Raw genomic sequence first — 23,925 nt, 5'->3', positions numbered from 1 at the left:
GAAACACAAGCAGGGGAAGTCCGAGAGAGAGAAGCAGGCTTCCTGCTGGCTCGATCCCAGGATCCTGGAATCCTGACCTGAGCCAAAGGCAGATGTTTAACCCACTGAGCCACCCAGGTGTCCCTATATACAGAAATTTTTTAAAATGTATTTTTTTAAAAAGATATTTATTTATTTATTTATTTGGCAGAGATCACAAGTAGGCCCCTATATACATATATATATATATGTATGTATACATATATATATATATAGGCGCCCCTATATACAGATTTTTTTTTTAAAGATTATTTATTTATTTATTAAGAGATCACAAGTAGGCAGAGAGGCAGGCAAAGAAAGAGGAAGGGAAGCAGGCTCCCTGCCAAGCAGAGAGCCCGATGCGGGGCTCAGTCCCAGGACCCCGGGATCATGACCTGAGCTGAAAAGTAGAGGCCTCAACCCACTGAGCCACCCAGGCACCCCAATATATACAGATTTTTTTTTTTTCAAAGATTTTATTTATTTATTTGTCAGAGAGAGAGAGAGAGAGAGCACAAGCACAGGCAGACAGAGTGGCAGGCAGAGGCAGAGGGAGAAGCAGGCTCCCCACAGAACAAGGAGCCCGATGTGGGACTCGATCCCAGGACGCTGGGATCATGACCTGAGCCGAAGGCAGTGGCTTAACCAGGCGTCCCTATATACAGATTTTTAACAAGGAATGTAAGATACTGAATTTTCTCATCTAGTCATCGGCTTGTTTAGTTTAACACAGCATATGATTACAGTCTAGCTCCCTTGTCTTGTTCGCCTTCTCCGTGTGTTTGGTTTGTGTGCACACAGGAGTAAATGGGCAATAGGACCTGATTTCCCTGATGGATAGGTTTTGTTGCTTTGGTTTTTGCAGAAATAGATTTTCATCTCCTTTCCACCCTACAGATATTCATGTCTTTCTCTTAACCTTCTTGGATAGTTGATACGCTTTTTTTTTGCTCCCTCCCCGAGGATGCCTATTTTATTATTTTTTTCTCCTAGGGTTTCTTTAATTCTACATAAATGTTTTGATCGATCCCCCGCCCAGCTGTCCTCCATAGTTGACGGTTTTCAGGTGTAATTTGTGGGGCCTTAGAACCTCAAACATACGGGAGTCTTGGTTAGTGGGACAGGTCCTGAGTCCTGTGGAAGAGCAGCCTGGTTCCCTTTGTGAATTTGCTGTGTCAGAGCAATTTTGGAACATTTGTGTAGATCCAGAATAGAATGCAGTTAATGAGGCACTATGTCCACCTGTACGCAAAAGAACTAGATCTATTTATTTTTTCCTAGATTTATTTTTTCCATGAACATTATATCAAAAACCAATGCTATACCTTGGGTAATTGAATTTAAATTAAAAAGGAAAAAAAAAAGAATTTTCCCCCCAGATTTCCACCCCAAGTTTATACTTTTTTCTCATTAATTATTAAAGGTAAATTCAAAGATAAATTTGTTGACTAGCTGATTTTTTTCCCCCTGAGTTTAACAATAGTACCTTTATGGATGCTATTTTGTAAAAGTTTCATCTTAGTTAATTGTGGTATTTTTGTTGGTGGTTTGCTCTGCTTTCCCTGTTTATTCTTCGCTAAGTGGGAAGGGTAAAAACTTTGATGGTTGTGTGTTTTTTTATCTTTATCTACAAACAACACGGGGTAGAAGATTTTCAAAATATTAAGTTAGTCAGCTTTGATTGTGTAGTTACTTTCATCTGTAAGAGAACAAGCTGAAGACAGGAAGGGTATCCATTTGTAACGATATACGCAAAATACGTGTTTCTTAGACACGCTTTGAATGTAGTGAAGAACGACTTGATCGCAAAGGTGGACGAGCTGACCTGCGAGAAGGACGTGCTGCAGGGGGAGCTGGAGGCTGTGAAACTAGCCAAGCTGAAGCTCGAGGAGAAGAACAAGGAGCTGGAGGAGGAGCTTAGGAAGTAAGTTTAAGCCTTGGCAGCTCTGAACCCTGCTGTCTTTGACGGGTCTTTGCTGGTGGGCCACAAAGGGTCACAAGTGTGTCTCCCACCCCTGCTGGGCCAGCTCTGCCACTGGTAGCCTTCTCCAGCCCCAGTGGGTGGCCCTTTCCAGCCATTCAGGAGCAGCAGGCGATGCTGGAGGGTTAAGGGAGCCTAGTACCCTGTGGCTCTGCTGTAAGCGCACCGTTCTGCTTGCCCAGCCTTATCATTGTCACTTTTTGTGGCTGTCACCATCCTAGTGAAAAAACTTAGAACCTTTCGAAAATTTGCTCATAAGAAAATTAGAAACATTGTTTTCCTTTCACCCAGCTTTCTTTAATACTTTTTTTTCTGAGAACAGTGCCGCACTAATGTTCCCCTAGGTGAAGGGAACTAAATACTCTGGAAAGAGAAGAATAATCATTTTGTGTCAATTAAAAATTTTGACCTACTCTTTTATTCCTTGAAAAGATGAACGCAACTCAAATAACATGTTTGTTTGTTTTTTTCCCCACCAGAGCTCGCGCAGAAGCCGAAGATGCACGGCAAAAAGCAAAAGATGATGATGATGTAGGTTTATGATGTCAGATTTTTTTCTTAATTTTTGGTTTTTAAGAAAGCTTACTAATGAAGCTTTGGATATAGCATTATAGAAAGATAGAAGATCACTTTGTGGTCATGAGTAGGACAGCGCACTCCCCCACATGGTATCTGGAGGTTGAGCTTTCTGGCTATGTGTGGTGTGCTCATTTTTTTTCTGTGGCTCTGTGCTGTGACCTTGTTTGCGTGGTCAAGCTCAAGGACCAGCCGCAATATTTTGGATTTCAGTATTGTTTGTTTTGTCTCAAGTTTTTACTTAGAAATATGAAAGCTTTATTATAAAAGTTGTTTGATAGTATTATAAAAGTTGTTTAATAGTATTAAACATAAAAAAGATGAATTCTAAAACTTTAGTAATAGGCAGTCAGCTTATATTGTTTTCAACATACGTAAATACAAAAGACTAAATATGAGTTTTTACCAGTATAATTAGCATCACAGCACCTGTACAGAATGATTATTTAATGCCCCTGCAATCTTGCTTTTTTTTTTTAAATATGTAATACGTGGTACATACCAAAAATATACATAATATAGGTAAGTTATGAAACATAATAAATTAACATAATGAACCTACCACTTAATCTAAGAACTAGAACATTATCAAACATTGAAGCTACCTCCCCTCTTGAAGAGACCACAATCCTGTATTTATCATTTTCTTACCTTTCAAAAAAAGGATTTTGGGGGGGCACCTGGCTGGCTCAGTTGGTAGAGCATGCAACTCTTGATCTTGGAGTCATGGTGAGTTCAAGCCCCCACTGGGTCTAGAGCTCACTTAAAATAAAAAAAATAATAATTTTATCATGTCACACATATATGTATCCTGATAAAATATGGTTTAATTTTTCATTGTTTTTTATTTCATACTTAGAGATCCACTACTTTTACTCAGCATTATGTTTGAAAATATTCAGTCCTTGAATCCTCTGTTGTTTGACTTCCTTTAAAGGAGAGGCAAAGTTGTTGCTGGAGGACAGAGGAGGAGGTCCCCGAGGGCTAAACTCAGCCTCTTTCTTATTCACACTTGCAAAAAAAAGCCCTATAATTAAACCCATCTTCCTCCTCAGAAGAGCATTTAGGAATGACAGTAGAAGAAAGCTGACTTGAGCATATTTCTTTGAGTCTTACCACACTCATATCCTTCACTCTCTCTAAGAAGAATTAGAATTAATACACTTGTCTTCAGCTTGTATTTCCATTGGGTGCCTTGGTACTTAGCCAGTATATGTAGATGATGGGTAGTTTGAGATAACCCCTTTCGGAACTAAAACTAACTTGTAAAAAATTGCTGAATAATTAGTATTTGTTAAAGAATATCAACTTAAAATAATGTTGTTAGAGGAACATTTCCAGGCAAGCATGTTAAATCTATGTCAGCAGATTAACTTTGTTCATCTTTCTTGGTTTTAGTTCAGAATCTACACTGGTCTTTGTATTTCCTTTATAGTATGTTCAAATATCTGTATTTCTATTCAGAAATTAAATTGTTTACCTCTTTTCAGTCATAAGTAATTACTAAAATCTCTTTATTGATTTTATTTTTATATTAGGTTGTTTTTCATTAAATGTTCCAGTAGATGAGAAATTAAGAAATGTTTCAAAGCTTTGATTCTGCTAAAGTTTAACAGAACACCAAAAACAGATATAGGCTCCCAGAGTGATCTGCAGTGTTCTATTTGTTATAGAGTGATATTCCCACAGCCCAGAGGAAGCGGTTTACGAGAGTAGAAATGGCCCGCGTTCTAATGGAGAGAAACCAATATAAGGAGAGATTGATGGAGCTTCAGGAAGCTGTTCGATGGACAGAGATGATTCGGTTCGTGAGAGACGTGCCTCTTGGCGCTTTTCTAATATTGTTTCCTAGGTTTGAATATTCCTTTACTCAGAACTGGAGTCCAGTCTTGGGGATCCAAACCTCGTACTCTGTTTACTAGGAAATACTTTCTGAAATAACACTAGGAATTAGGGACAGTATGTATGATCAAAATGAGTGCCTTTTGTGGGTAAAGGGCGCTTGGAGAATGTTTCCATGACCTCTAAAAGGTAATTATTATTACTTAGGAATGATGGTCTTTTTTCAAAAGAATATAGAAATTGATACTACTTTTACAGTAATGCCAGAGAAAGATACGAATTTCACGTGCCACCCAAAAAACTAAGTCATTTTTACTCTGTCTTTATGTAAAATACTCTTGTCCAGTTCCCTGCCCCCACCCCCTTTCTGGCTGTTTGTACAAAATGTACTTTCTGCAGACATCTTCACTGATCTGATCTTAGATCTCATCTCATGCTGCCATCTAATGGCCGTATTCTCAGTAACAGGAAAAGCTCAGGAAATGTTCGAGAACTAGCTGCCCCCGAATTTGCCCGTATTTTTGAGTTTAGATTCCCATGTCAGATTTACCAATAATAGTACAGATACACTGACACATTGTTTTAAAGTTTATGAACATATTTTTTAACCTCCAACTTTTACTTTGCGATCACATTATTTATTTAACAGTTTGTATGTCCTTTACTGGTGTCATACTAGAATGAAAGCACTTTGTATAGGACATTTATGATTTGTTAAACTTGTAATTGCTGCTGAGAAGGAAGGAGATCAGTATTTTGATCTTCATTAATTGGTCAAGAAGCTAATGTACTAAGAAGCTTGTTCTTAACTCAAACATTTAATGGATTTTACATAAATAATAAATATTTTAAAAATGGTCATGGGGTACCTTGGTGGCTTAGTCAGTTAAGCCTCTGACTCTCGGCTTCGGCTTGGGTCATGATCACGGCGACATGAGATTAGGCTGTGTTGTCGGGCTCTGTGCTCAGTGGGGAGTCTGCTAGAGATTCTCCCCCCACCATCTCTCTCAAATAAATAACTAAATTTTTCTTAAAAATTGAGGTATATAGAGACATAGTGCATTTTCTTTCCTTTTTTCTTTTTTACGATTGATTTATTTTAGAGAGAGAAGCACGAACGGGAGGGACAGAGGGAGAGGAAGAAAAATCTCAAGCAGACTCCACATCCAGCATGGAGCCTAACATGGGGCCTAATCTCACAACACCGAGATCACAACTTGAGCTGAAACCAAGGGTCAGATGCTCAACCAACTGTGCACTCAGGCTCCCCAGCAGGCTTTACTTTTCATTGCTATTTTTGATTCTAGCAGCCATGTGCTAGTCCACAAGTGAAAAAAAAAAGTGGTGCCTTTTTTTTTTTTAAACTTTTCCATTGAATTAAAAGATGTTTTCAATTTAGTCCTTTAAAAAATATGAAAAGTGAGCCCTGATAATGAGAGCAGAATCCTTTCTGCCTTACTAAATTAGTTTGGAGCATCTTATTTTCTGAAATTTTCTTGAACTACCTATCAATCCAGTTTATCCCTTTCTTTGGTCATCTTTTCAGTAATGGAAAGTATTAGTCCTATGAAAAATGACCCATCAGAATAGTAAAGGTGCAGGTTATCTCATGAGAGCTGGAACATGAGCACGTTCGAGACCTTTATGTAAAGCTAAGGAGTTACAAGACAATATTTTGACAAAAGGGAGAATATCTTTTCCCCTTTATTGAAGATAATACCTTTATTGAAGATATCTCTCTTCAATAAATTTTTTTTTTTTTTTTTAATATTTACATTCAGGCATGTTGGCTATCTGTTCAGCAGAGATGACAATCTTGTCTTGGTCAGTGGACTGAACTCTTCGATGTGTCCCCTGTTCTTCAGATAAAAAGCTAAAACACCTCACTGATAAAACATTTTTTCTTTCTTTGTTTTTCTTTTTAAATATAGTGCATCAAGAGAAAATCCAGCCATGCAGGAAAAAAAAAGGTCAAGCATTTGGCAGTTGTAAGTATCTAAAAACACATAAAAACATTAGCACTTTGAGACAAGATTATAGTCAAAATATATTTCTGAGAATGATTTTGTGTCTCCTTTCTTTTTAAAATTTGGAGTATATAGCTAAGTTGAACTTTTTTCTTTTTGATATGTAGCATGCCAGCTCGGTAAGGCTATTCTTGAGGACAAACATATGCTGTCGTAAGCTGCATCCTGTTGCTTATGCACTTGGTAGAATCTTCTGCTAAATTAAATAAAAATTATGGGGAATTATTCAGAGTGATAATTACGTGGATCCTCAGTAAATAGGTTATATGGATTCACTGGTTGTGTGATTGTAAGGAACTTTGCAAAGGAAAGCATAGAAATTAATGTCTGTAGGTTTGAGAGGTCAGTGTGTTTGTGTGTTTCAGAGTTGAATTATGTTCATGCCGGAAGAACTGCACACTTACTATATTTTAAACTTACGCTTTTTGGTGAATCTGCTATTAATAGAACTGTTAATTCTTTTAAGTGGATATGAAGGTAGATATATAATTTGAGCTTAATGAGAAAATGTTTAAGATGTGTGTTAAAATGATAGTAAGTGTTCCAGTACTTTCTTACTACTTTTAGAACTGGCAAACTAAGTTTCTCTTCAAACCATGCAGCTATAACCTTGCTGTTTAACAACTACTGGGGCACCTGGGTGGCTCAGTGGGTTAAAGCCTCTGCCTTCGGCTCAGATCATGATCCCAGGGTCCTGGGATGGAGCCCCACATTGGGCTTTCTGCTCTTCTGGGAACCTGCTTTCTCCTCTCTCTCTCTGCCTGCCTCTCTGCCTACTTGTGATCTCTGTCTGTCAAATAAAAAAATTTTAAAAAGTAAAAATCTTTAAAAAAAAAAAACAAAGAAAAACAAACAAACAAAAAACAACTACTAGGACCCATCTTACTCCTTCATTACAAGAAGTTCCCTGTACTTCAGCGTTTCTTCCTTTCATTATGTGAATTGCTAATTAAAGTGCAAGGATCTGCCATTCTAAGCAATAGTTCCTCTTTCCTGAATGTCTGAATTTGGCTGTGAGTTATTGCTAAGGATGCAGTGTATGACTACAAAAAATCTTTCTGCCAGTTTCTAACTCACTGCTCTGTAAAAGCTCTCTGGAATTTATGGAAAGTTATGGATTGTTTTTTATAGTGCATGTAATAACACTCTCTAGTGGGTGCTCTCTCTTGCTCTCTCACTTTTTTCTTTTTTAGTTTCAGCCGACTTTTCAGCTCCTCAAGTAATACTACTAAGAAGCCTGAACCACCTGTTAATTTAAAATACAATGCACCCACCTCTCATGTTACTCCTTCTGTCAAGAAAAGAAGCAGCACCTTATCTCAGCTCCCTGGGGATAAGTCCAAAGCCTTTGATTTCCTTAGCGAAGAGTAAGTATTTTGCGGACTAGTAGTTATGCTCCAAATAAGTTAATAGTTCAGAACATTCTTGTCCCTTATCAGATCAGTGGTAAGGTGCCCATAAGTCTATAAAGAAGCCTATAAAAAATTACTATAAAGTAATGTGGCTGCCTACCTTTAAGTACTTGTAGTCAATATCTTGTATGAAAATTGCATTTCACAGGTTTCATAAAAAGAAGTTGTTAAAATATCTCTTTGTTGCTGCTCAATAACACTGATAAATATTAGCAAAATGTTAAAGGCCTATATAAGCCTTTATCCTAAATGTTTGAACATTTACTTTGGTGTCAGAAGTTGATTTTCCCTCCTGACTCTGCTGCTCCTTAAGTGAACATGAACTTGGACAAACTAACCTCTCGCCCCAGTTTCTCTGGCTGTAAATGGAGTATGATAGCCTCTCAGAGGCACTAGGGTTAAATTACCCAGGGTTTGTAAAGTGCCTGACACACAGATTTGTTAATTAAGACATACACAGCAAGTTAGTTTGCGTTTCCGTCTTCTGAAACAAAGCAGTGGTGTCCAGAAATTAACCTTTATTATCTTCATAAGAATATATGGATTTATTGATCTTTAGTCACTTCTAGCACATTCTCTGGCATGAGAAAATTCTCAGTAAGTATTTGCTGAATGAACAAAGAAAGGGGAGGAACTAAAAATATTTAAGAATTTTTCCCTTTCATGTGGCCAAAATCTGAAACCTAATAGAAATCGGATGGCTGATGATTCAACATAATAAAGTAAGCTGCTTGCCAGTCTGTTAAAGTTTGACTGCTATACCCACTGCACAACTTTAAAAGGTCAGCTTTAGGATAACACTTCTTAGAAAGGCAGATCTCTGAAGTAATCTTAACTGAAATTTTGTAATTTTTTTGTTGTCACTTTTGCTGTCTCAGCAGGAAAGGGGAGATTTGCTGTTGTTATATTCCTTTAATTAAAAAGGGAAATTTCTTTGCATTTTAGAACTGAAGCTAGCTTAGCCTCACGCAGAGAACAGAAGAGAGAACAGTATCGGCAGGTAAAGGCCCACGTTCAGAAGGAAGATGGTAGAGTGCAGGCTTTTGGCTGGAGTCTGCCTCAGAAGTACAAACAGGTAAGGTGTGAACATGGTATGAGCATCTAGTGGGAAGTGCTAGGGGAGAGGAGTATGTCTGGGCATGAAGGAATTTAGATACCTGTCTCAAACCTGCTCATTTTAAGTTCTTGGACTTGGCACACACTTGCAGAAGGGTTGATGGTAGTGGTTCTCAGGCTGTTTTCTGGAGCCTCAGAACTCAAAAGAAATGCTCAAGTCTGTGAGGAGGCAGGGGGTCAACAGGAGGTTTACCAAGTGCACGGACTTGAGGTAATCCGTTGGTTGTTTTTTGTTGGTTTTTGTTGTTTTGTTTTGAGGGATAATTGACATATAGCATTATATTAGTTTCAGGTACACAACATAATGATTTGATATTTTTATATATTGTGAAATCATCACCACAGTAACTGTAGTTAACATCATCAGCAAACATGGTTACAGATTTTTTTCCTTGTGAGAACTTTAACCTCTCTTAGCAGCTTTAATTGTGCAGTACAGTATTACTAGTTAGAGTTGCTGTGCCATACTTTACATCCCGAGGACTGATTTTGGAAGTTTGTACCTTTGACCTCCTTTACGAAGCACTTCACCTGTCTCTCACCCCTACCTCTAGCAGCCACCAGTTTATTCTCTGTGTTTATGAGCTTTGTATGTTTGTTTGTTTAAGATTCCACACAGAAGTGAGATCATACAATATTTGTTTTTCTGTGTCTGAATTTACCCTCCCTTAGCATAATGCCCTCAAGTTCCATTCATGTTGTTACAGATGGAAAACTACCATTCTTTTTTATGCCTAAATAATATTCCTTTGTATTTATAAACCACATTTCCCTTACACATGCATTTATTGATGGGCACTTAAGTTGTTTCCATGTCTTGGCTACTGTATGTAATGCTACAGTGAACTTGGAGGTGCCTATATCTTTTCAAGTTAATGTTTTTGTTTTCTCCAGATAAATACTCAGAAGTGGAATTGCTGTATTGTATGGTAGTTCTATTCTTAATTTTTTTTTTTTTTAAGTCATCTCTGTGCCCAGTGTGGGGCTTGAACTCATGACCCCGAGATCAAGAGTCGCATGCTCTACCAACTAAATGAGCCAGGCACCCCTATTTTTTATTTATTAGGAGCCTCCGTACTGTTTTCCATAATGGCTGCTCCAGTTTACATTCCCACTATCAGTACATAGCGTTTGCTTTTCTCCACATCCTTGCCTTCTTGTCTTTTTGATAATAGCAATTCTGACAGGTATGAGATAATACCTCATTGTGGTTTTGATTTGCATTTCCCTGATGATGAGTGATGTTGAGCATCTTTACATGTACCTGTTGGCGGTCTGTATCTTCTTTGGAAAAATATTCAGATCCTTTGCCCATTTTTTAATCTGTTTGCTTGTTTTTGCTATTGAGTTGCATGTGTATCTTGCTGTATTTTAATTGAAGATTTCATTTTTTTAAAAATATCTTTTTTCGGGACACTGGGTGGCTCAGTGGGCTAAGCCTCTGCCTTCAGTCCAGGTCATGATCTCAGGGTCGAGCCTCTCTGCTTGGCAGGGAGCCTGCTTCTCTCTCTCTCTGTCTGCTTCTCTGCCTACTTGTGATCTCTCTCTCTGTGTCAAATAAATAAATAAAATCTTAAAAAAAATCTATCTTTTTTAGATTTATTTATTTATTTCAGAGTGAGAAAGAGGGAAGGAGGGAGAGAGGGGGAGCACACACAGAGTGAGCAGTGGAGAGGGGAGGGGCAAAGGGAGAGGGAGATCGATGTGGGGCTCGATCCCAGGACCCCGAGATCATGACCTGAGCCAAAATTCAGAGTCAGCCTCTTAACTGACTGAACCACCCAGGTACTCAGAAAAACCTTTGTTTTTTAGAAGTTTTTTTTTTTTTTTTTAATTAAGATTTTTTATTTATTTATTTGACAGAGAGAGATCACAAGTAGATGGAGAGGCAGGCAGAGAGAGAGAGAGAAGCAGGCTCCCTGCTGAGCAGAGAGCCCGATGCGGGACTCAATCCCAGGACCCCGAGATCATGACCCGAGCCTAAGGCAGTGGCTTAACCCACTGAGCCACCCAGGCGCCCCTGTTTTTTAGAAGTTTTAAGAAGCCATTGTCATGTAACCTTCCAAACTGTTGACGTAAACCTCAGTTCAGGTTTACACGAGCTTTACTTGTCTACTTCCATATTCACTTTCCCTGAAAGACTCACACATGAGTACACATACACACGCACAAACATACTAACATGTACCTGAAGTAGTGTATCTCTTCTGAGCTCCCATAGTATCTTGTTTATTTTATTTTATTTTTTTAAAGATTTTATTTATTTATTTGACAGAGAGATCACAAGTAGACAGAGAGGCAGGCAGAGAGAGAGGGAAGCAGGCTCCCTGCTGAGCAGAGAGCCCGATGCGGGACTCGATCCCAGGACCCTGAGATCATGACCTGAGCCGAAGGCAGCAGCTTAACCCACTGAGCCACCCAGGCGCCCTCTTGTTTATTTTTTCTAACTGCCACTTGACTTTCTGCTTTTTTTTCAAATAAGAATAACAGAATTAACTTGGACATGATTTCAAAGAGGAAGGATGTACCAGCATTGCTTGCCCATGGCTCAGTGGTTCTGTGAGCCCACTTTTGATGAGACTTACCAATGTGTCTTTCTCTCTCCCTCCTCTAATTACTAGGTGACCAATGGCCAAGGGGAAAATAAGATGAAAAATCTACCTGTGCCCGTCTATCTCAGACCTCTAGATGAGAAAGATACATCAATGAAGGTAAATTAATTTTGAAGTTAAAGGAAATATTTCTTAAACTCTGGATGGATTTTCTTTCTGAAACCAGAAAAGTTTAAATTCTGCTTTTGTGGGTGAGGTTATTGTTTATTTTATAATTTTAAACTGGGATACTTTGAATATTAAAGACCTGTATTCATGGGGCACCTGTCTGACTCAGTAGAACGTGCACCTCTTAATTTCAGGGTCTTGAGTTTGAGCTCCACACTGGGGAGAGTTTACTTGAAAGAAAGGAACAACAACAACAAAAAGACCTATATTCATAATCATTAGATTTTTTTAAAAATGTGAAAAGTTCTAAATGTTTTTAGAAAGAAAATGACTTACTTACCCCCCCGCCCGCCTTTTTTCAAACCCAAAAAGCTGTGGTGTGCTGTTGGAGTCAATTTATCAGGTGGGAAGACCAGAGATGGTGGTTCTGTTGTTGGAGCAAGTGTATTTTACAAGGATGTTGCTGGCTTGGATACAGAAGGCAGTAAACAGCGAAGTGCATCCCAGAGTAGCTTAGACAAGTTAGACCAGGAACTTAAGGTAAGTGTATGCACTAATGCTTGACCTCCTGGTTGTAGCTTTGTGGTTCAAAACTTGACTTCTGGTCCAGCTTCTAATTGGGATTATTATGCAGGTTCCTTACACTCTTTTTTAGATCCATTTTACTGAGGTGTATTTTACATATGATAAGGTATATACACCTGAAATGGGTACAGTTCGAAGAGTTTTGACAAATGTATTACCTGTTTAAAAACCATCAAAATCAAGAAATAGAACATTTTTATCATTAACCTACTTTAACTGCTATTTTTTACTTTACTGTTTAATATTGAAAGGTGGTTGTATTTTTAACCTTTTCAAATAATCTGAAAACAAACGCAAAACAGTATTACACTTTACTGTTATAGCATAGCTGTATGAATATGTACACATGTATATCATTTTAAACATTCATTTTCTTACTCTGTATACGTAGGAACAGCAGAAGGAGTTAAAAAATCAAGAAGAATTATCCAGTCTAGTCTGGATCTGTACCAGCACTCATTCAGCTACAAAAGTTATCATTATTGATGCTGTTCAACCAGGCAACATCCTCGACAGTTTCACTGTTTGCAACTCTCATGTTCTGTGTATAGCAAGTGTACCAGGTAAGAGGAAGCCATGTCCCTCTTTTCCTACCATCTACACCTTTTTACTGACAGGAACTGACTTGTTGCTGGAGGTACAGTTATGCACTGCTCTCATGGAGTTTATGTTCTAGCTGGGGAGGACCAAAAATAGACTGGAAATAAATGACTAAGATTTTCAAATATTACGAAGAGAATAAAACAGTGGTAACATGAGAAGATGCCTGGTGGACAAAGAGCAAGGGACTATTTAGATTGATGAGAAAGAGAAGGCTTCTGAAGTTATGGATTGAATATTACATAATGTTAAAACATTGGTTTAAAATGGGTGCTCACAATATGTCTACAGAATGGAATATTATTTAGTCATAAGAAGAAATGTAATTCTGTTACATGCTACAACATAGATTAATTTTGGAAGCATGCTAAGCAAAGTAACCCAGACACACAAGGGCAGATGTTGTATGATTCCATTTATATGAGCCATCTAGACTAGGCAAATTCATGAAGACAGAGGTAGATTAGAGATTAATAGGAATAGGGGCGGGGGAGGCTTGGGGAACAGGGTTGATGAGGACACATTTTCTGCGAGGTGTGCTGGAAAAATTTCAGACATAAATAGTTGTGGTTGCATGGCATTGTGTAAATAAATAATGCCACTGGGTTGTACACTTAAACATGTTGAAATGGCAAATTTGATGTTACGTATGTATATTTTACTGCAACAAAATATTTTAATGTGCTATGAATAAGAACAGCCTTCTGAATAAAGGAAACAAGAAATTTATCTTTATATGGTAAATGCTCAGTTTTTCAATGTATTACTAATATCTTAAGACACTGTGTACACCTAGGGCGATGAGCTTTTAATAGTGGTGGAAGTCCATATTTCAAATAGTATACTTGATAATTAAAAAAAGTTATTTTTACTGACTCGTCGGATATTAGATTTCCTTGTTTTTAACCTCAGGTGGCTGCTGAGGAACTAAGTAAGAACAGAAGTGTCACTTCTGACATTTTCACGTTTAGTTATGCTTGCAGTAATAGAAGTATTATCTTAATTTTTGAAGTTACTTTCTCATTTTGTAAAGGTTAATTTAAATAAAATCTAAAGTTACCATGCTGGCGGTGTATTTAAGTAGTCCCATCTGCATGCTCTTATTTCAAACCTTACTTACTTAGCTATTAGAAAAAGGTTTATCTTGTTTTTCAGGAGCAAGAGAAACAGACTACCCTGCCGGAGAAGAGCTTTCAGAATCTGGACAGGTAGACAAAGCGTCTTTATGTGGCAGCATGACCAGCAATAGCTCAGCAGAGACGGACAGCCTGTTGGGGGGCATCACAGTGGTTGGTTGTTCTGCAGAAGGTGTGACAGCAGCTGCCACTTCCCCTAGTACTAACGGTGCTTCTCCAGTGATGGAAAAACCACCAGGTATCACTCTCCTCTTTCATGTCATCAGTATGGAGTCAGAGCCTATCCCAGAGGCCTCATTACAGACTCCTACTCGATTTAGATCTTCAAGTAATGAGGGTGAAAAGCTCAAAAGAAGACAATGTAATACTGTTGTAATGCCTATTAAAACAAGAATTCTGTGTTTCGGGGCACCCGGGTGGCTCAGTTTTAGGCATCTGCCTTTGGCTCGGGTCATGATCCCAGGGTCCTGGGATCAAGCCCCACGTTGGGCTCCCTGCTCGTCAGGAAGCCTGCTTCTCCCTCTCCCACTCCCCCTGCTTGTGTTCCCTCTCTCGCTGTCTCTCTCTGTCAAATGAGTAAAATCTTTAAAAACAAAAACAAAAACAAACCCAAGAATTCTGTATTTCATGGCATAGGGTGGAGGAGGATGGGGTAGGTGGAGTGGAATTCTGTAGCGGTGGTTTGTGTGGGGAAAAGCTCAAACTCAGAATAGTTAGCATGTTTTATTTATTTTGTAGAAAAGGAAACAGAAAATAGTGAGGTTGATGAAAACGTTCCGACAGCAGAAGAAGCAACGGAAGCCACAGAAGGCAATGCAGGGTCAACTGAAGACACCGTGGACATCTCCCAGCCCGGCGTGTACACGGAACACGTCTTCACAGATCCTCTGGGAGTTCAAATCCCGGAAGACCTCTCGCCGGTGTATCAGTCAAGGTATGCAGATGGGTCAGCAACTTAGGAAACCAGGAAAGTGCTCACATGAAAGGAACAAAATCCTCTCAAGCAGCCACAGTATTCACCCTAGGTCTCCTTCCACTGCATCTGCTCTGGATTCCCCTCCACTCCGCTCCCCTTACATTCTCTATTCCTTCTAACTTAAAAAACAAAACAAAGTGAAAAAAACACACAAAGAAACCCTTGCCTATAGGTGCAGTAGTCAAAATCTTCCTGGTCATTTTCTCCTCTGATATGATTTGTTTTTTCATTCCCATTCCAACTGTAACCGTGCCATTTTCCTCCCCAGCCCTCCTTTCACTCCAACCCCAGTTAGCTGTGAAATTCACAGTCTAGATTTCCCATGTGGGTTTGGATGACTTTTTAAAATTTTGTTTTCTGGCAAATAGCTCTTCCTTTAAAGCAATAGGAAATCTAGGCCCATTTAATGAATTCATTATTTTCTGCCTTCTCTAGGCCTTTATAGAAAGCTGATAGAGATCTGTCTAAATGTGATTCTTTTTTTAATTTAATATTCCTCCTCTTGTTTATAGAGTGATGTTTGTGTCTATTAACATTTGTCAATATAAAAATAAAGTCATCTTGGGTGCCTGGGTGGCTCAGTCGGTTAAGTGTCTGCCTTCAGCTCAGGTCATGATCCCAGGGTCCCAAGTCAGACTCCCTGCTCAGCGGGGAGACTGCTTCTCCTTCTTCCTCTGTTTGCAACTCCCCCTGCTTATGTGCTCTCTCTCTCTCTCTGTCAAATAATAAAAAGAATCTCAAAAAAAAAAAAGTCCTCTTTTTTAGGAATAACAAGTTTTTCTCTCTTGAATTTGATAGCCCACTTACCTTTTTTTAAAAATGTTCTGACAATCCAAAGAAGGAAGGTCTTAGGAGAGAATATGAGTATATTTTAGCATAATAATTTATTTTAGAAAAAAAATTTTTTTTAAGATTTAAGGGCGCCTGGGTGGCTCAGTGGGTTGAGCTGCTGCCTTCGGCTCGGGTCATGATCTCGGGGTCCTGGGATCGAGTCCCGCATAGGGCTGTCTGCTCAGCAGGAAGCCTGCTTCCCTCTCTCTCTCTCTCTCTCTGCCTGCCTCTCTGTCTACTGTGATCTCTCTCTGTCAAATAAATAAATAAAAATTAAAAAAAAAAAAAGATTTTATTTAAGAGAGAGAGCAAAAGAGAGCATGAGCTGAGGGAGAGGCGGACTCCCCACTGAGCAGGGAGCCTGATGCGGGGTTTGGGACATGACTTAAGGCAAAGGCAGACTCTTAACCTAGTGAACCACTCAGGCGCCCCTAGAAAATTCTTTATACTCATTCTGTGTGTGTGTGTGTGTGTGTGTGTGTGTGTGTGTTTTGTCTTATAACAAACCATGCCTTCCTCTTCTTTTCCCTAAGAAAAAAAAAACTAAAAAATTCAAAATAACCCTAAGGGAGAACCGTAATTATAAGTCTGGATGTTAACTGCTATATTACGATGTCTTAACTCCCTTGTCTGCACCTTGGTTCTCTTTAGTATGTTAATGTTACTTCTGGTACAGCTGTTGAAATATTTATGATAAGCATTTAAATTTGGTTTTTCTGGAATGCTGGTGTTTAATTTTTTTTTTTCCAAGCTGTTAATCTAAAAATAAACTAAAATGTGGAAATGTTCAGTCCTTAAAAACTGCAGCTAAGCATATTCAGATGCTTTCCTTTTCCCCACCTTGCTAGTAATGACTTGGATGCATATAAAGATCAGTTATCAGTATTGCCAAATGAACAAGACCTGGTGAGAGAAGAAGCTCAGAAGATGAGTAGCCTTTTACCAACTATGTGGCTTGGAGCTCAAAATGGCTGGTAGGTGCCAACTCTTAATATTAGCTTTTGGAATCAGAAGATAAATAAGTAAAATGTGGTGCATAGGCATACAACAAAAAGTGCATATTAAAACAGAGAACTTTATGTACTTACAAATTTTGAGATGATATTCTAATTACCTCATAAACTGGACTTGCATTGTTTATGAGTGCTAAATCATATAGTTCTTTGTCATTATGTAATATTCTTGGAATAAGAGGTAAATAAAGCTTGAAAATCTGGGTGATCCAGAAATAGGAGATCCTGAACAGCCCAGAGATGGAATTATGGGTGCACAGGAGGCTTATATAGGCTAGAGTGTATTCAGGAAATACCAACGATTAATCTGTTTGGCTGCAAGAAGGCCCAGTTCATTCTGAACGTAACTGCGAAACACACTAGGGAGACCAGACAGATCCTAGTCTGAAAGCCTAGGAGATGATGACGAACATTATGTGGTTTGTTCACATTCTAGTACGATGAGGAGTCTCCGAAAACTGTGCTTCTGCACAGGTTAAGTAAGGTCACTAGTGCATCTTTTCCTTAGGAGTCAATACTACAGAGTGGAGGGTCAACCAACTTTTTCTCTGAAGCATCAGATAAGAAATGTATGGGGCTCTGTGGCCATATGAGCTCTCGCAGCTTCTCAGCTCTGGCGTGCTGGCACAGATAGCCACTGTGCAGGCAGCACGCACGTAGCGGAGCGCAGCTGGGCTCCTGGAACACTGTGTGGATGCTGAAAGCCTCAGACGTCAACAGATACTCTTGATTTTTCCCAGCCTTTTAAAAATGTGACGATCATTTTTATCTCGCACACTGTATGGAGACAGATTTGGCCTGCGGGCCATAGCTTGCCACTTTCTGATGTAAGCTGGTGTGTCATCAGAAAGTTATAGTTTGGTGTAGTAGAAGAGTAAGGTCATTTTTTAAAACGGATTTTAGCCAAGGATTCTGAAGTCTGTGGGAACCTGAAACGAACTGACCGTGCATTATTCTAGTTCTGACTTTTCCCTCTTCTGTGTTTCCTTTTGCGTAAGCAGCTTATTTCTTTGCGTTAGACTCTCGTTGTTGTTATTTCCTAAGATTTTTGTGTTACTCTTCTTACCTCCTAAGCGAACTTTGTGGTCATTATTGGATGTAAGCAACAACTTGCTGTTCTCTGTGCCTTACGAGTCTCGATTTTGTTCTTGCAGTTTGTATGTGCACTCATCTGTAGCCCAGTGGAGGAAATGTCTCCATTCTATTAAACTTAAAGATTCGATTCTCAGTATTGTGTAAGTTTTATTTTAGAAATTCTTCCTTTCAAAAATGTGTATTTTGGTATAAGCTATCTTTTTTAAGACTGTTAAAGCTTACATGTGCTTCATGATTAAGTCAGTATCCAGATTTTTCTTTCCCACTTGTGGAATCAGAGAAGCTGAATGAGATTGAAACTCTTACTACAAAGTAAAATAATTCCTATATAGAGCTTTAAGTCTAACTTGTCAGGTTGATTGCTCACCAACTTGTCAGGTGAGTTCTGTAGTACTCTGGGGAGAGAACCAATGAATACCTATTAATTTGTTGGAGGGTAGTCTTTAGAATTGGTGAGTTGTGGACTGGGGCATTGATTCACTAGTCCTTTCCTGTATGTCTCTATCAAAAACTCCAAAGTCCGCAGGGCTGACTGTAGGTTCCATTTAAGGCACCTGTCTCGGGTCTGTGGCCCTTCTGTGACAAGAGCAGCTTGGGGCTGGAAAGTGAAATAAGAAAGTCACTGCACAGGCTTTTTGTTTAGTTCAGCTGACATTTTCATAGCAAGACTTTCTCAAGAAGAGTGTGTTCTGGGGCGCCGTGCTGGGTCAGTACAGAGTATGTGACTCCTCATCTTGGGGTCGTGACTTTGAGCCCCACACTGGGCATAGAGATGACTTTTAAAAAAATATATTCTTTAGGTTCTGGTATATCTGGAATGTCATGGATTGGCCCTCTGAGGGCCTCTGAACTAGTTCAGTAGCGTGTGGTCCCTCCCGCATTCCCAGATGGAGAGTCCTGAAATCCCTTTTCCTGTTTGCAGACACGTGAAAGGAATTGTGTTAGTGGCCCTGGCTGATGGCACCCTTGCAATCTTTCACAGAGGAGTTGGTGAGTTGTTATGAATATATGATGTGCCCAATTTGTTGCTTTGCAAAATCATTTTCTAGCAGATTGGCCTGTGTTTTAAAGAAACGATACCTAATAACAGAAGAAATAAAGCTTTAGGGCGCCTGGGTGGCTCAGTTGGTTAAGCAACTGCCTTCGGCTCAGGTGCTGATCCCAGAGTCCCAGGATTGAGTCCCGTATTGAGCTCCCAACTCCACGGGGAGTCTGCTTTTTCCTCTGACCTTCTCCCCTCTCGTGCTCTCTCTCACTGTCTCTCTCTCTCAAATAAATAAATAAAATCTTAAAAAGAGAGAGAGAGAATAAAGGTTTAAGATTTTTTTTTTTTTTTATTTGACAGACAGATCATGAGTAGGCAGAGAGGCAGGCAGAGAGAGAGAGGAGGAGGAGGCAGGCTCCCTGCTGTGAGCAGAGAGCCCGATGTGGGGCTTGATCCCAGGACCCTGAGATCATGACCTGAGCTGAAGGCAGAGGCTTTAACCACTGAGCCACCCAGGTGCCCCGAGAATAAAGGTTTAAACTGAACACTAACAGTATATGACTTCAGTAGATAGTGAGTGCACGTGTTTATTATTTCAGGATACTTTGGCATAATGTGAGATGGGGGCACTTGTTTCTCGTTCATACACTTCTTCAGTTAGGAGACATTTAATGAGAGGGAAGGTTGGCATTTTTGTTGTTCAGTATTTTTTTTTTTAAAGATGTTATTTATTTATTTGACAGATAGTAGGCAGAGAGGCAGGCAAAGAGCCCAATGTGGGGCTCGGTCCCAGGACCCTGAGATCATAACCTGAGCCAAAGGCAGAGGCTTTAACCCACTGAGCCACCCAGGCGCCCTTGTTGCTCAACATTTTTAAGATAATTTGCATCCACTTATATTTGAAAAGTTTTTTAAAAAGCTTTTAATTGGATATGGTTTAGTCATTTTCGTGTCCTATTATTTTTATTCTTCCTCTTTAAAACCAGTGTATTTATCATCTGCAGATGGGAGGGGTGGTCAAGGTCCGAAAACGTGCCTTGAGTTAAAAGGGAACTAGAGGAGTGAGCATGTGACGCTTCCTAACTCCTTGGTACATGTATCAGCCAAAAATGATCATTCATTTCCTACCTGCTAGATTGCTAGAGCAGGAAAATATTCCATAAGCATAGATACACTAAATTTGGATTTTTAGCAAGTCTCCTATGTTTTTGGGCTTGGAAAAATAAAGAGTAGATGATGACTAGGTGTCTTGGCAACCAACTGGTACCTAGAGATTGCTGCTTAATGACTTGATATCATCAGAGGTGGGGGGCTCTCTTTTGCCTTGTTTAGACCCTTTGTAGGCTCTCTGAGCTTGACCCTCACAGCAATTTAGGAAGAAGGTTCTTTTGTCATCCTCATTTTATAGATGAAGAAACTGGAGGCACAGGTTTTCAGTCACTTCGTGGTCAGTCAGCTAATAAGTACAAAAGCCTAGAAAAAATGTGGTAATAAATGTTTTGGGGGACGCCTGGGTGGCTCAGTGGGTTAAAGCCTCTGCCTTCGGCTCGGGTCGTGATCCCAGGGTCCTGGGATCGAGCCCCGCATCGGGCTCTCTGCTCAGCGGGGAGCCTGCTTCCTCCTCTGTCTCTGCCTGCCTCTCTGCCTGCTTGTGATCTCTCTCTGTCAAATAAATAAATAAAATCTTTAAAAAAAATAAATAAAATAAATGTTTTGGCAAGCTGAACCCAAAATTATATTGAAGAACAGACAAAAGACCTAATAAGTATAAATGTAAAGTTCTGCGTTGGGGTTCAGAAGAGTAAAAAGAGGGCAACATGTCTGAAGAATGAGAAGTACCTAAAGGTCGACCCCAAACTTAATACAAGTTACTGAAAACCTTCAGCCTCCTAGAACCCTGTGTCCAGAACAGGACTGGTGATCACCCTGCTCCGCTGCAGTAGACTGACCCATGCTAAACCAACAGACAAAGTGGAGTTAGGATGAAGGGTCTGCAAACTGTAATACATACAGAGCACATCCCAAGAGTGTTTCATTTTGAGAGGAGAAAACATAGGGCAGTAACGAAGTGGGACTGAGTTCTTCTGTGCCCATTGCGCAAAGCTACAGACTGATGGGCAATGATATTCTAGATTCAACTAGTTAGGTGTGGGGAGTATTTTTCGGACAGTTACAGCTTTTGTAAAATGGAACAGCCACTTTGTGAGGCAGTACGTTTTCTTTCACTGAAATTGTTCAAGCAGACTCTACAAAAGCAAGCTTTCAGTGGCTGATTCCCATTTGTATTTCTGCCATCGGAGGTTATTGGGTGTGTAATTCCTGAACTGTTAGTATTATTAGCAATGTGTTGTCCTTAACATTTACAATATAAATCAAAATGCAAGTGAGAGAGAAAGAGAAAGATTATCCTGAAAATAATACTAAATCCATTCTGATTCTTAAACTGTTATTACAAACGGATAACTGGTATCTGATTTATCACATCACTGCGAGTGAGTGTGGAGATCCATGCCACGGGTGGCTCATGGGACATCTTCCCCAACTGTGCAGTAAGTAGACAAAAGGAGAGAATTCAGTCTCCTCAAAGAAAAGATAAACTATGCGGTATTTTGCAGTGATCACCTATAATTGTGTTAATGCACCTAAATACAATGTTTCTTATGTTAAAATTGAGTGAAAGGTGATATGCATTAACTAATAATTTACTTCTTATTTTAAAGATGGGCAGTGGGATTTGTCCAACTATCACCTGTTAGACCTTGGGCGGCCTCACCATTCTGTCCGGTGTATGGCTGTGGTACACGACAAAGTCTGGTGTGGCTATAGGAACAAAGTCTATGTGGTTCAGCCGAAGGCTATGAAAATAGAGGTAAGTTAACCTATGCTTGCTTTAGTTACTAAATTTGCCTTTTCTGAAGACTATAGTTATGTTTAACTTCTTTAGAAACTGTTTTCTGAGTCTAAAGGGCACATCAGTGATGGATTGGATGACAGGTTTGTTTTTTTTTTAAGATTTTTAAATTTATTTTTTGGAGAGAGAGAGAGATAGCTGGGGTAGGATCAGAGGGAGAGAAAGAAGCAGATTCCCGGGGCGCCTGGGTGGCTCAGTGGGTTAAGCCACTGCCTTCGGCTCAGGTCATGATCTCAGGGTCCTGGGATCGAGTCCTGCATCGGGCTCTCTGCTCGGCAGGGAGCCTGCTTCCCTCTCTCTCTCTGCCTGCCTCTCTGTCTACTTGTGGTCTCTCTCTGTCAAATAAATAAATAAAATCTTTAAAAAAAAAAAAAAAAAAAAAAGAAGCAGATTCCCTGCTGAGCAGGGTGCCCGAGATGGGGCTCCATCCCCAAGATCCTGGGATCGTGACCTGAGCCGAAGGCTTAACCAACTGAGCCACCCAGGTGCCCCTGGACGGCAGTTTTCTGTATTACTTCACCTCTCTTGCCACTTTTGACTATGGTGGGAAATGGGTTTTTTGTTTGTTTGTTTGTTTATTTATTTATTTATTTATTTAAGGAAGGAGGATTCACACATGAATGTTTAAATGTGTGTCTGAATATCCATAGATGTAATACGTGTATTCTTGGGATTCTTGGTTCTTGATATGTGTACTTAAGCGTGGGTTTTGTGGGAGGAGGTTTCCCCTGTCTCTGTCACTCCACGTGGATCTAGGAAAATCCATACCTGTATCAGAGACTGAGAAATAAGATTGCAATTGGCAACTTGTTTTAAAAATAAAAACCTCTTAGCATTGCTCTCTTAAAAGTTTTGCTGCAATATACAAATTCATTCTAATTGTTAAAGAAAAAGGGCAGGAAAAATTTAAGGTAAAAGTCCTTATCCCTTTTTTCCAAATCTAGTTCCTGCACGCAGAGATACACAGAGCAGTGTACGTTCCTTTTTGTTTAATTTTAAATAGGCTTTTACTTCATGCATTGCTCTGCAGCAATACAAAATCCCAAGATCAAATTTAGGCTTTTTGTTGAACACTGTTACAGAGTCTGGATATGCCAGTGCTACTTGGGTAAGTTGATACCCTGCACAGTGCCCAAGTCTAGCATCCTGAAGCTGTTTGTTCTGCGTATTGTTCTGCAGTCTGGGATAAAAGCATTTGTGTATGTCAGAGTCATCCTATTTAGTAAATAGTATTTACGCGCCTCTTCTAATACATGGTCTGCCAGATTGGTGTGGAAATTAGCACAGTGTTTAAACATGAACTCCTGTTTAATCAAAATAACATTGTGATTGAACAATCTTTCCTAGAAATCATTTGATGCGCACCCCAGGAAGGAGAGCCAGGTGCGGCAGCTTGCGTGGGTGGGTGACGGTGTGTGGGTCTCCATTCGTTTGGATTCCACACTTCGTCTCTATCATGCACACACTTACCAGCACCTACAGGATGTGGACATTGAGCCTTATGTAAGCAAAATGTTAGGTAAGCTTCCAAAGCATTCTATGTCCGTTGAAGAAAATGTTTTATTTTTAAATGGTCTCAAATGCTAGGTAGAACGAATGAATAAGTTGCCTCAGGACTGGTGAGCTCTTATCACTCAAAGTGTCAGGCAGATGCTCTGTGTACCCTGTGGCTCCTGACAGGAATTTGGGATCATTTTTGACTCCTCTCTTGTTCCACACACCTAATCTATCACTGGGAGCTGTCAAGTCTGTCTCCAAAAATATCTTAAATCAGTTACTTCTTTGTTTTTTTTTTTTTAAAGATTTTATTTATTTATTTGACAGAGCGAAATCACAAGAAGGCAGAGAGGCAGGCAGAAAGAGAGAGGAGGAAGCAGGCTCCCTGCCAAGCAGAGAGCCCGATGTGGGACTCGATCCCAGGACCCTGAGATCATGACCTGAGCTGAAGGCAGAGGCTTAACCCACTGAGCCACCCAGGCGCCCCTTAAATCAGTTACTTCTTTATCTCTACCGTTATCCCTGTAGGCCAGGCCACCATCCTTACCCCGCTAGATAACCATGAAGCTCTTAACCGGTCTCTGTGTTTCCACTGCAGTCT

General features: G+C 39.7%; 1 protein-coding gene across 8 annotated transcripts in view; it reads left to right on the top strand.

Annotated features, from left to right (window-relative positions):
- SPAG9 (sperm associated antigen 9) overlaps positions 1 to 23,925 on the top strand; it is a 141,307-nt gene that overhangs the window by 101,350 nt on the left and 16,032 nt on the right. For 4 of the 8 annotated variants that reach the window (XM_047706157.1, XM_047706155.1, XM_047706162.1 and 1 more), the window contains 17 exons: positions 1,793 to 1,945; positions 2,482 to 2,533; positions 4,252 to 4,382; positions 6,352 to 6,408; positions 6,555 to 6,566; positions 7,641 to 7,814; positions 8,805 to 8,934; positions 11,597 to 11,686; positions 12,068 to 12,235; positions 12,672 to 12,843; positions 14,036 to 14,254; positions 14,755 to 14,950; positions 16,672 to 16,797; positions 17,991 to 18,071; positions 18,854 to 18,921; positions 21,637 to 21,785; positions 23,175 to 23,346. In XM_047706157.1, the coding sequence (XP_047562113.1) occupies positions 1,793 to 1,945; positions 2,482 to 2,533; positions 4,252 to 4,382; positions 6,352 to 6,408; positions 6,555 to 6,566; positions 7,641 to 7,814; positions 8,805 to 8,934; positions 11,597 to 11,686; positions 12,068 to 12,235; positions 12,672 to 12,843; positions 14,036 to 14,254; positions 14,755 to 14,950; positions 16,672 to 16,797; positions 17,991 to 18,071; positions 18,854 to 18,921; positions 21,637 to 21,785; positions 23,175 to 23,346 (2,150 nt within the window). The remainder of the gene's footprint in view (positions 1 to 1,792; positions 1,946 to 2,481; positions 2,534 to 4,251; positions 4,383 to 6,351; positions 6,409 to 6,554; positions 6,567 to 7,640; positions 7,815 to 8,804; positions 8,935 to 11,596; positions 11,687 to 12,067; positions 12,236 to 12,671; positions 12,844 to 14,035; positions 14,255 to 14,754; positions 14,951 to 16,671; positions 16,798 to 17,990; positions 18,072 to 18,853; positions 18,922 to 21,636; positions 21,786 to 23,174; positions 23,347 to 23,925) is intronic. The other 4 variants (XM_047706158.1, XM_047706156.1, XM_047706160.1 and 1 more) reach the window with 1 other exon arrangement.

Source organism: Lutra lutra, chromosome 16 (genome assembly GCF_902655055.1).
Source record: "Lutra lutra chromosome 16, mLutLut1.2, whole genome shotgun sequence".
Lineage (NCBI taxonomy): Eukaryota > Metazoa > Chordata > Mammalia > Carnivora > Mustelidae > Lutra > Lutra lutra.
This window is presented reverse-complemented; position numbering and strand designations above follow the sequence as displayed.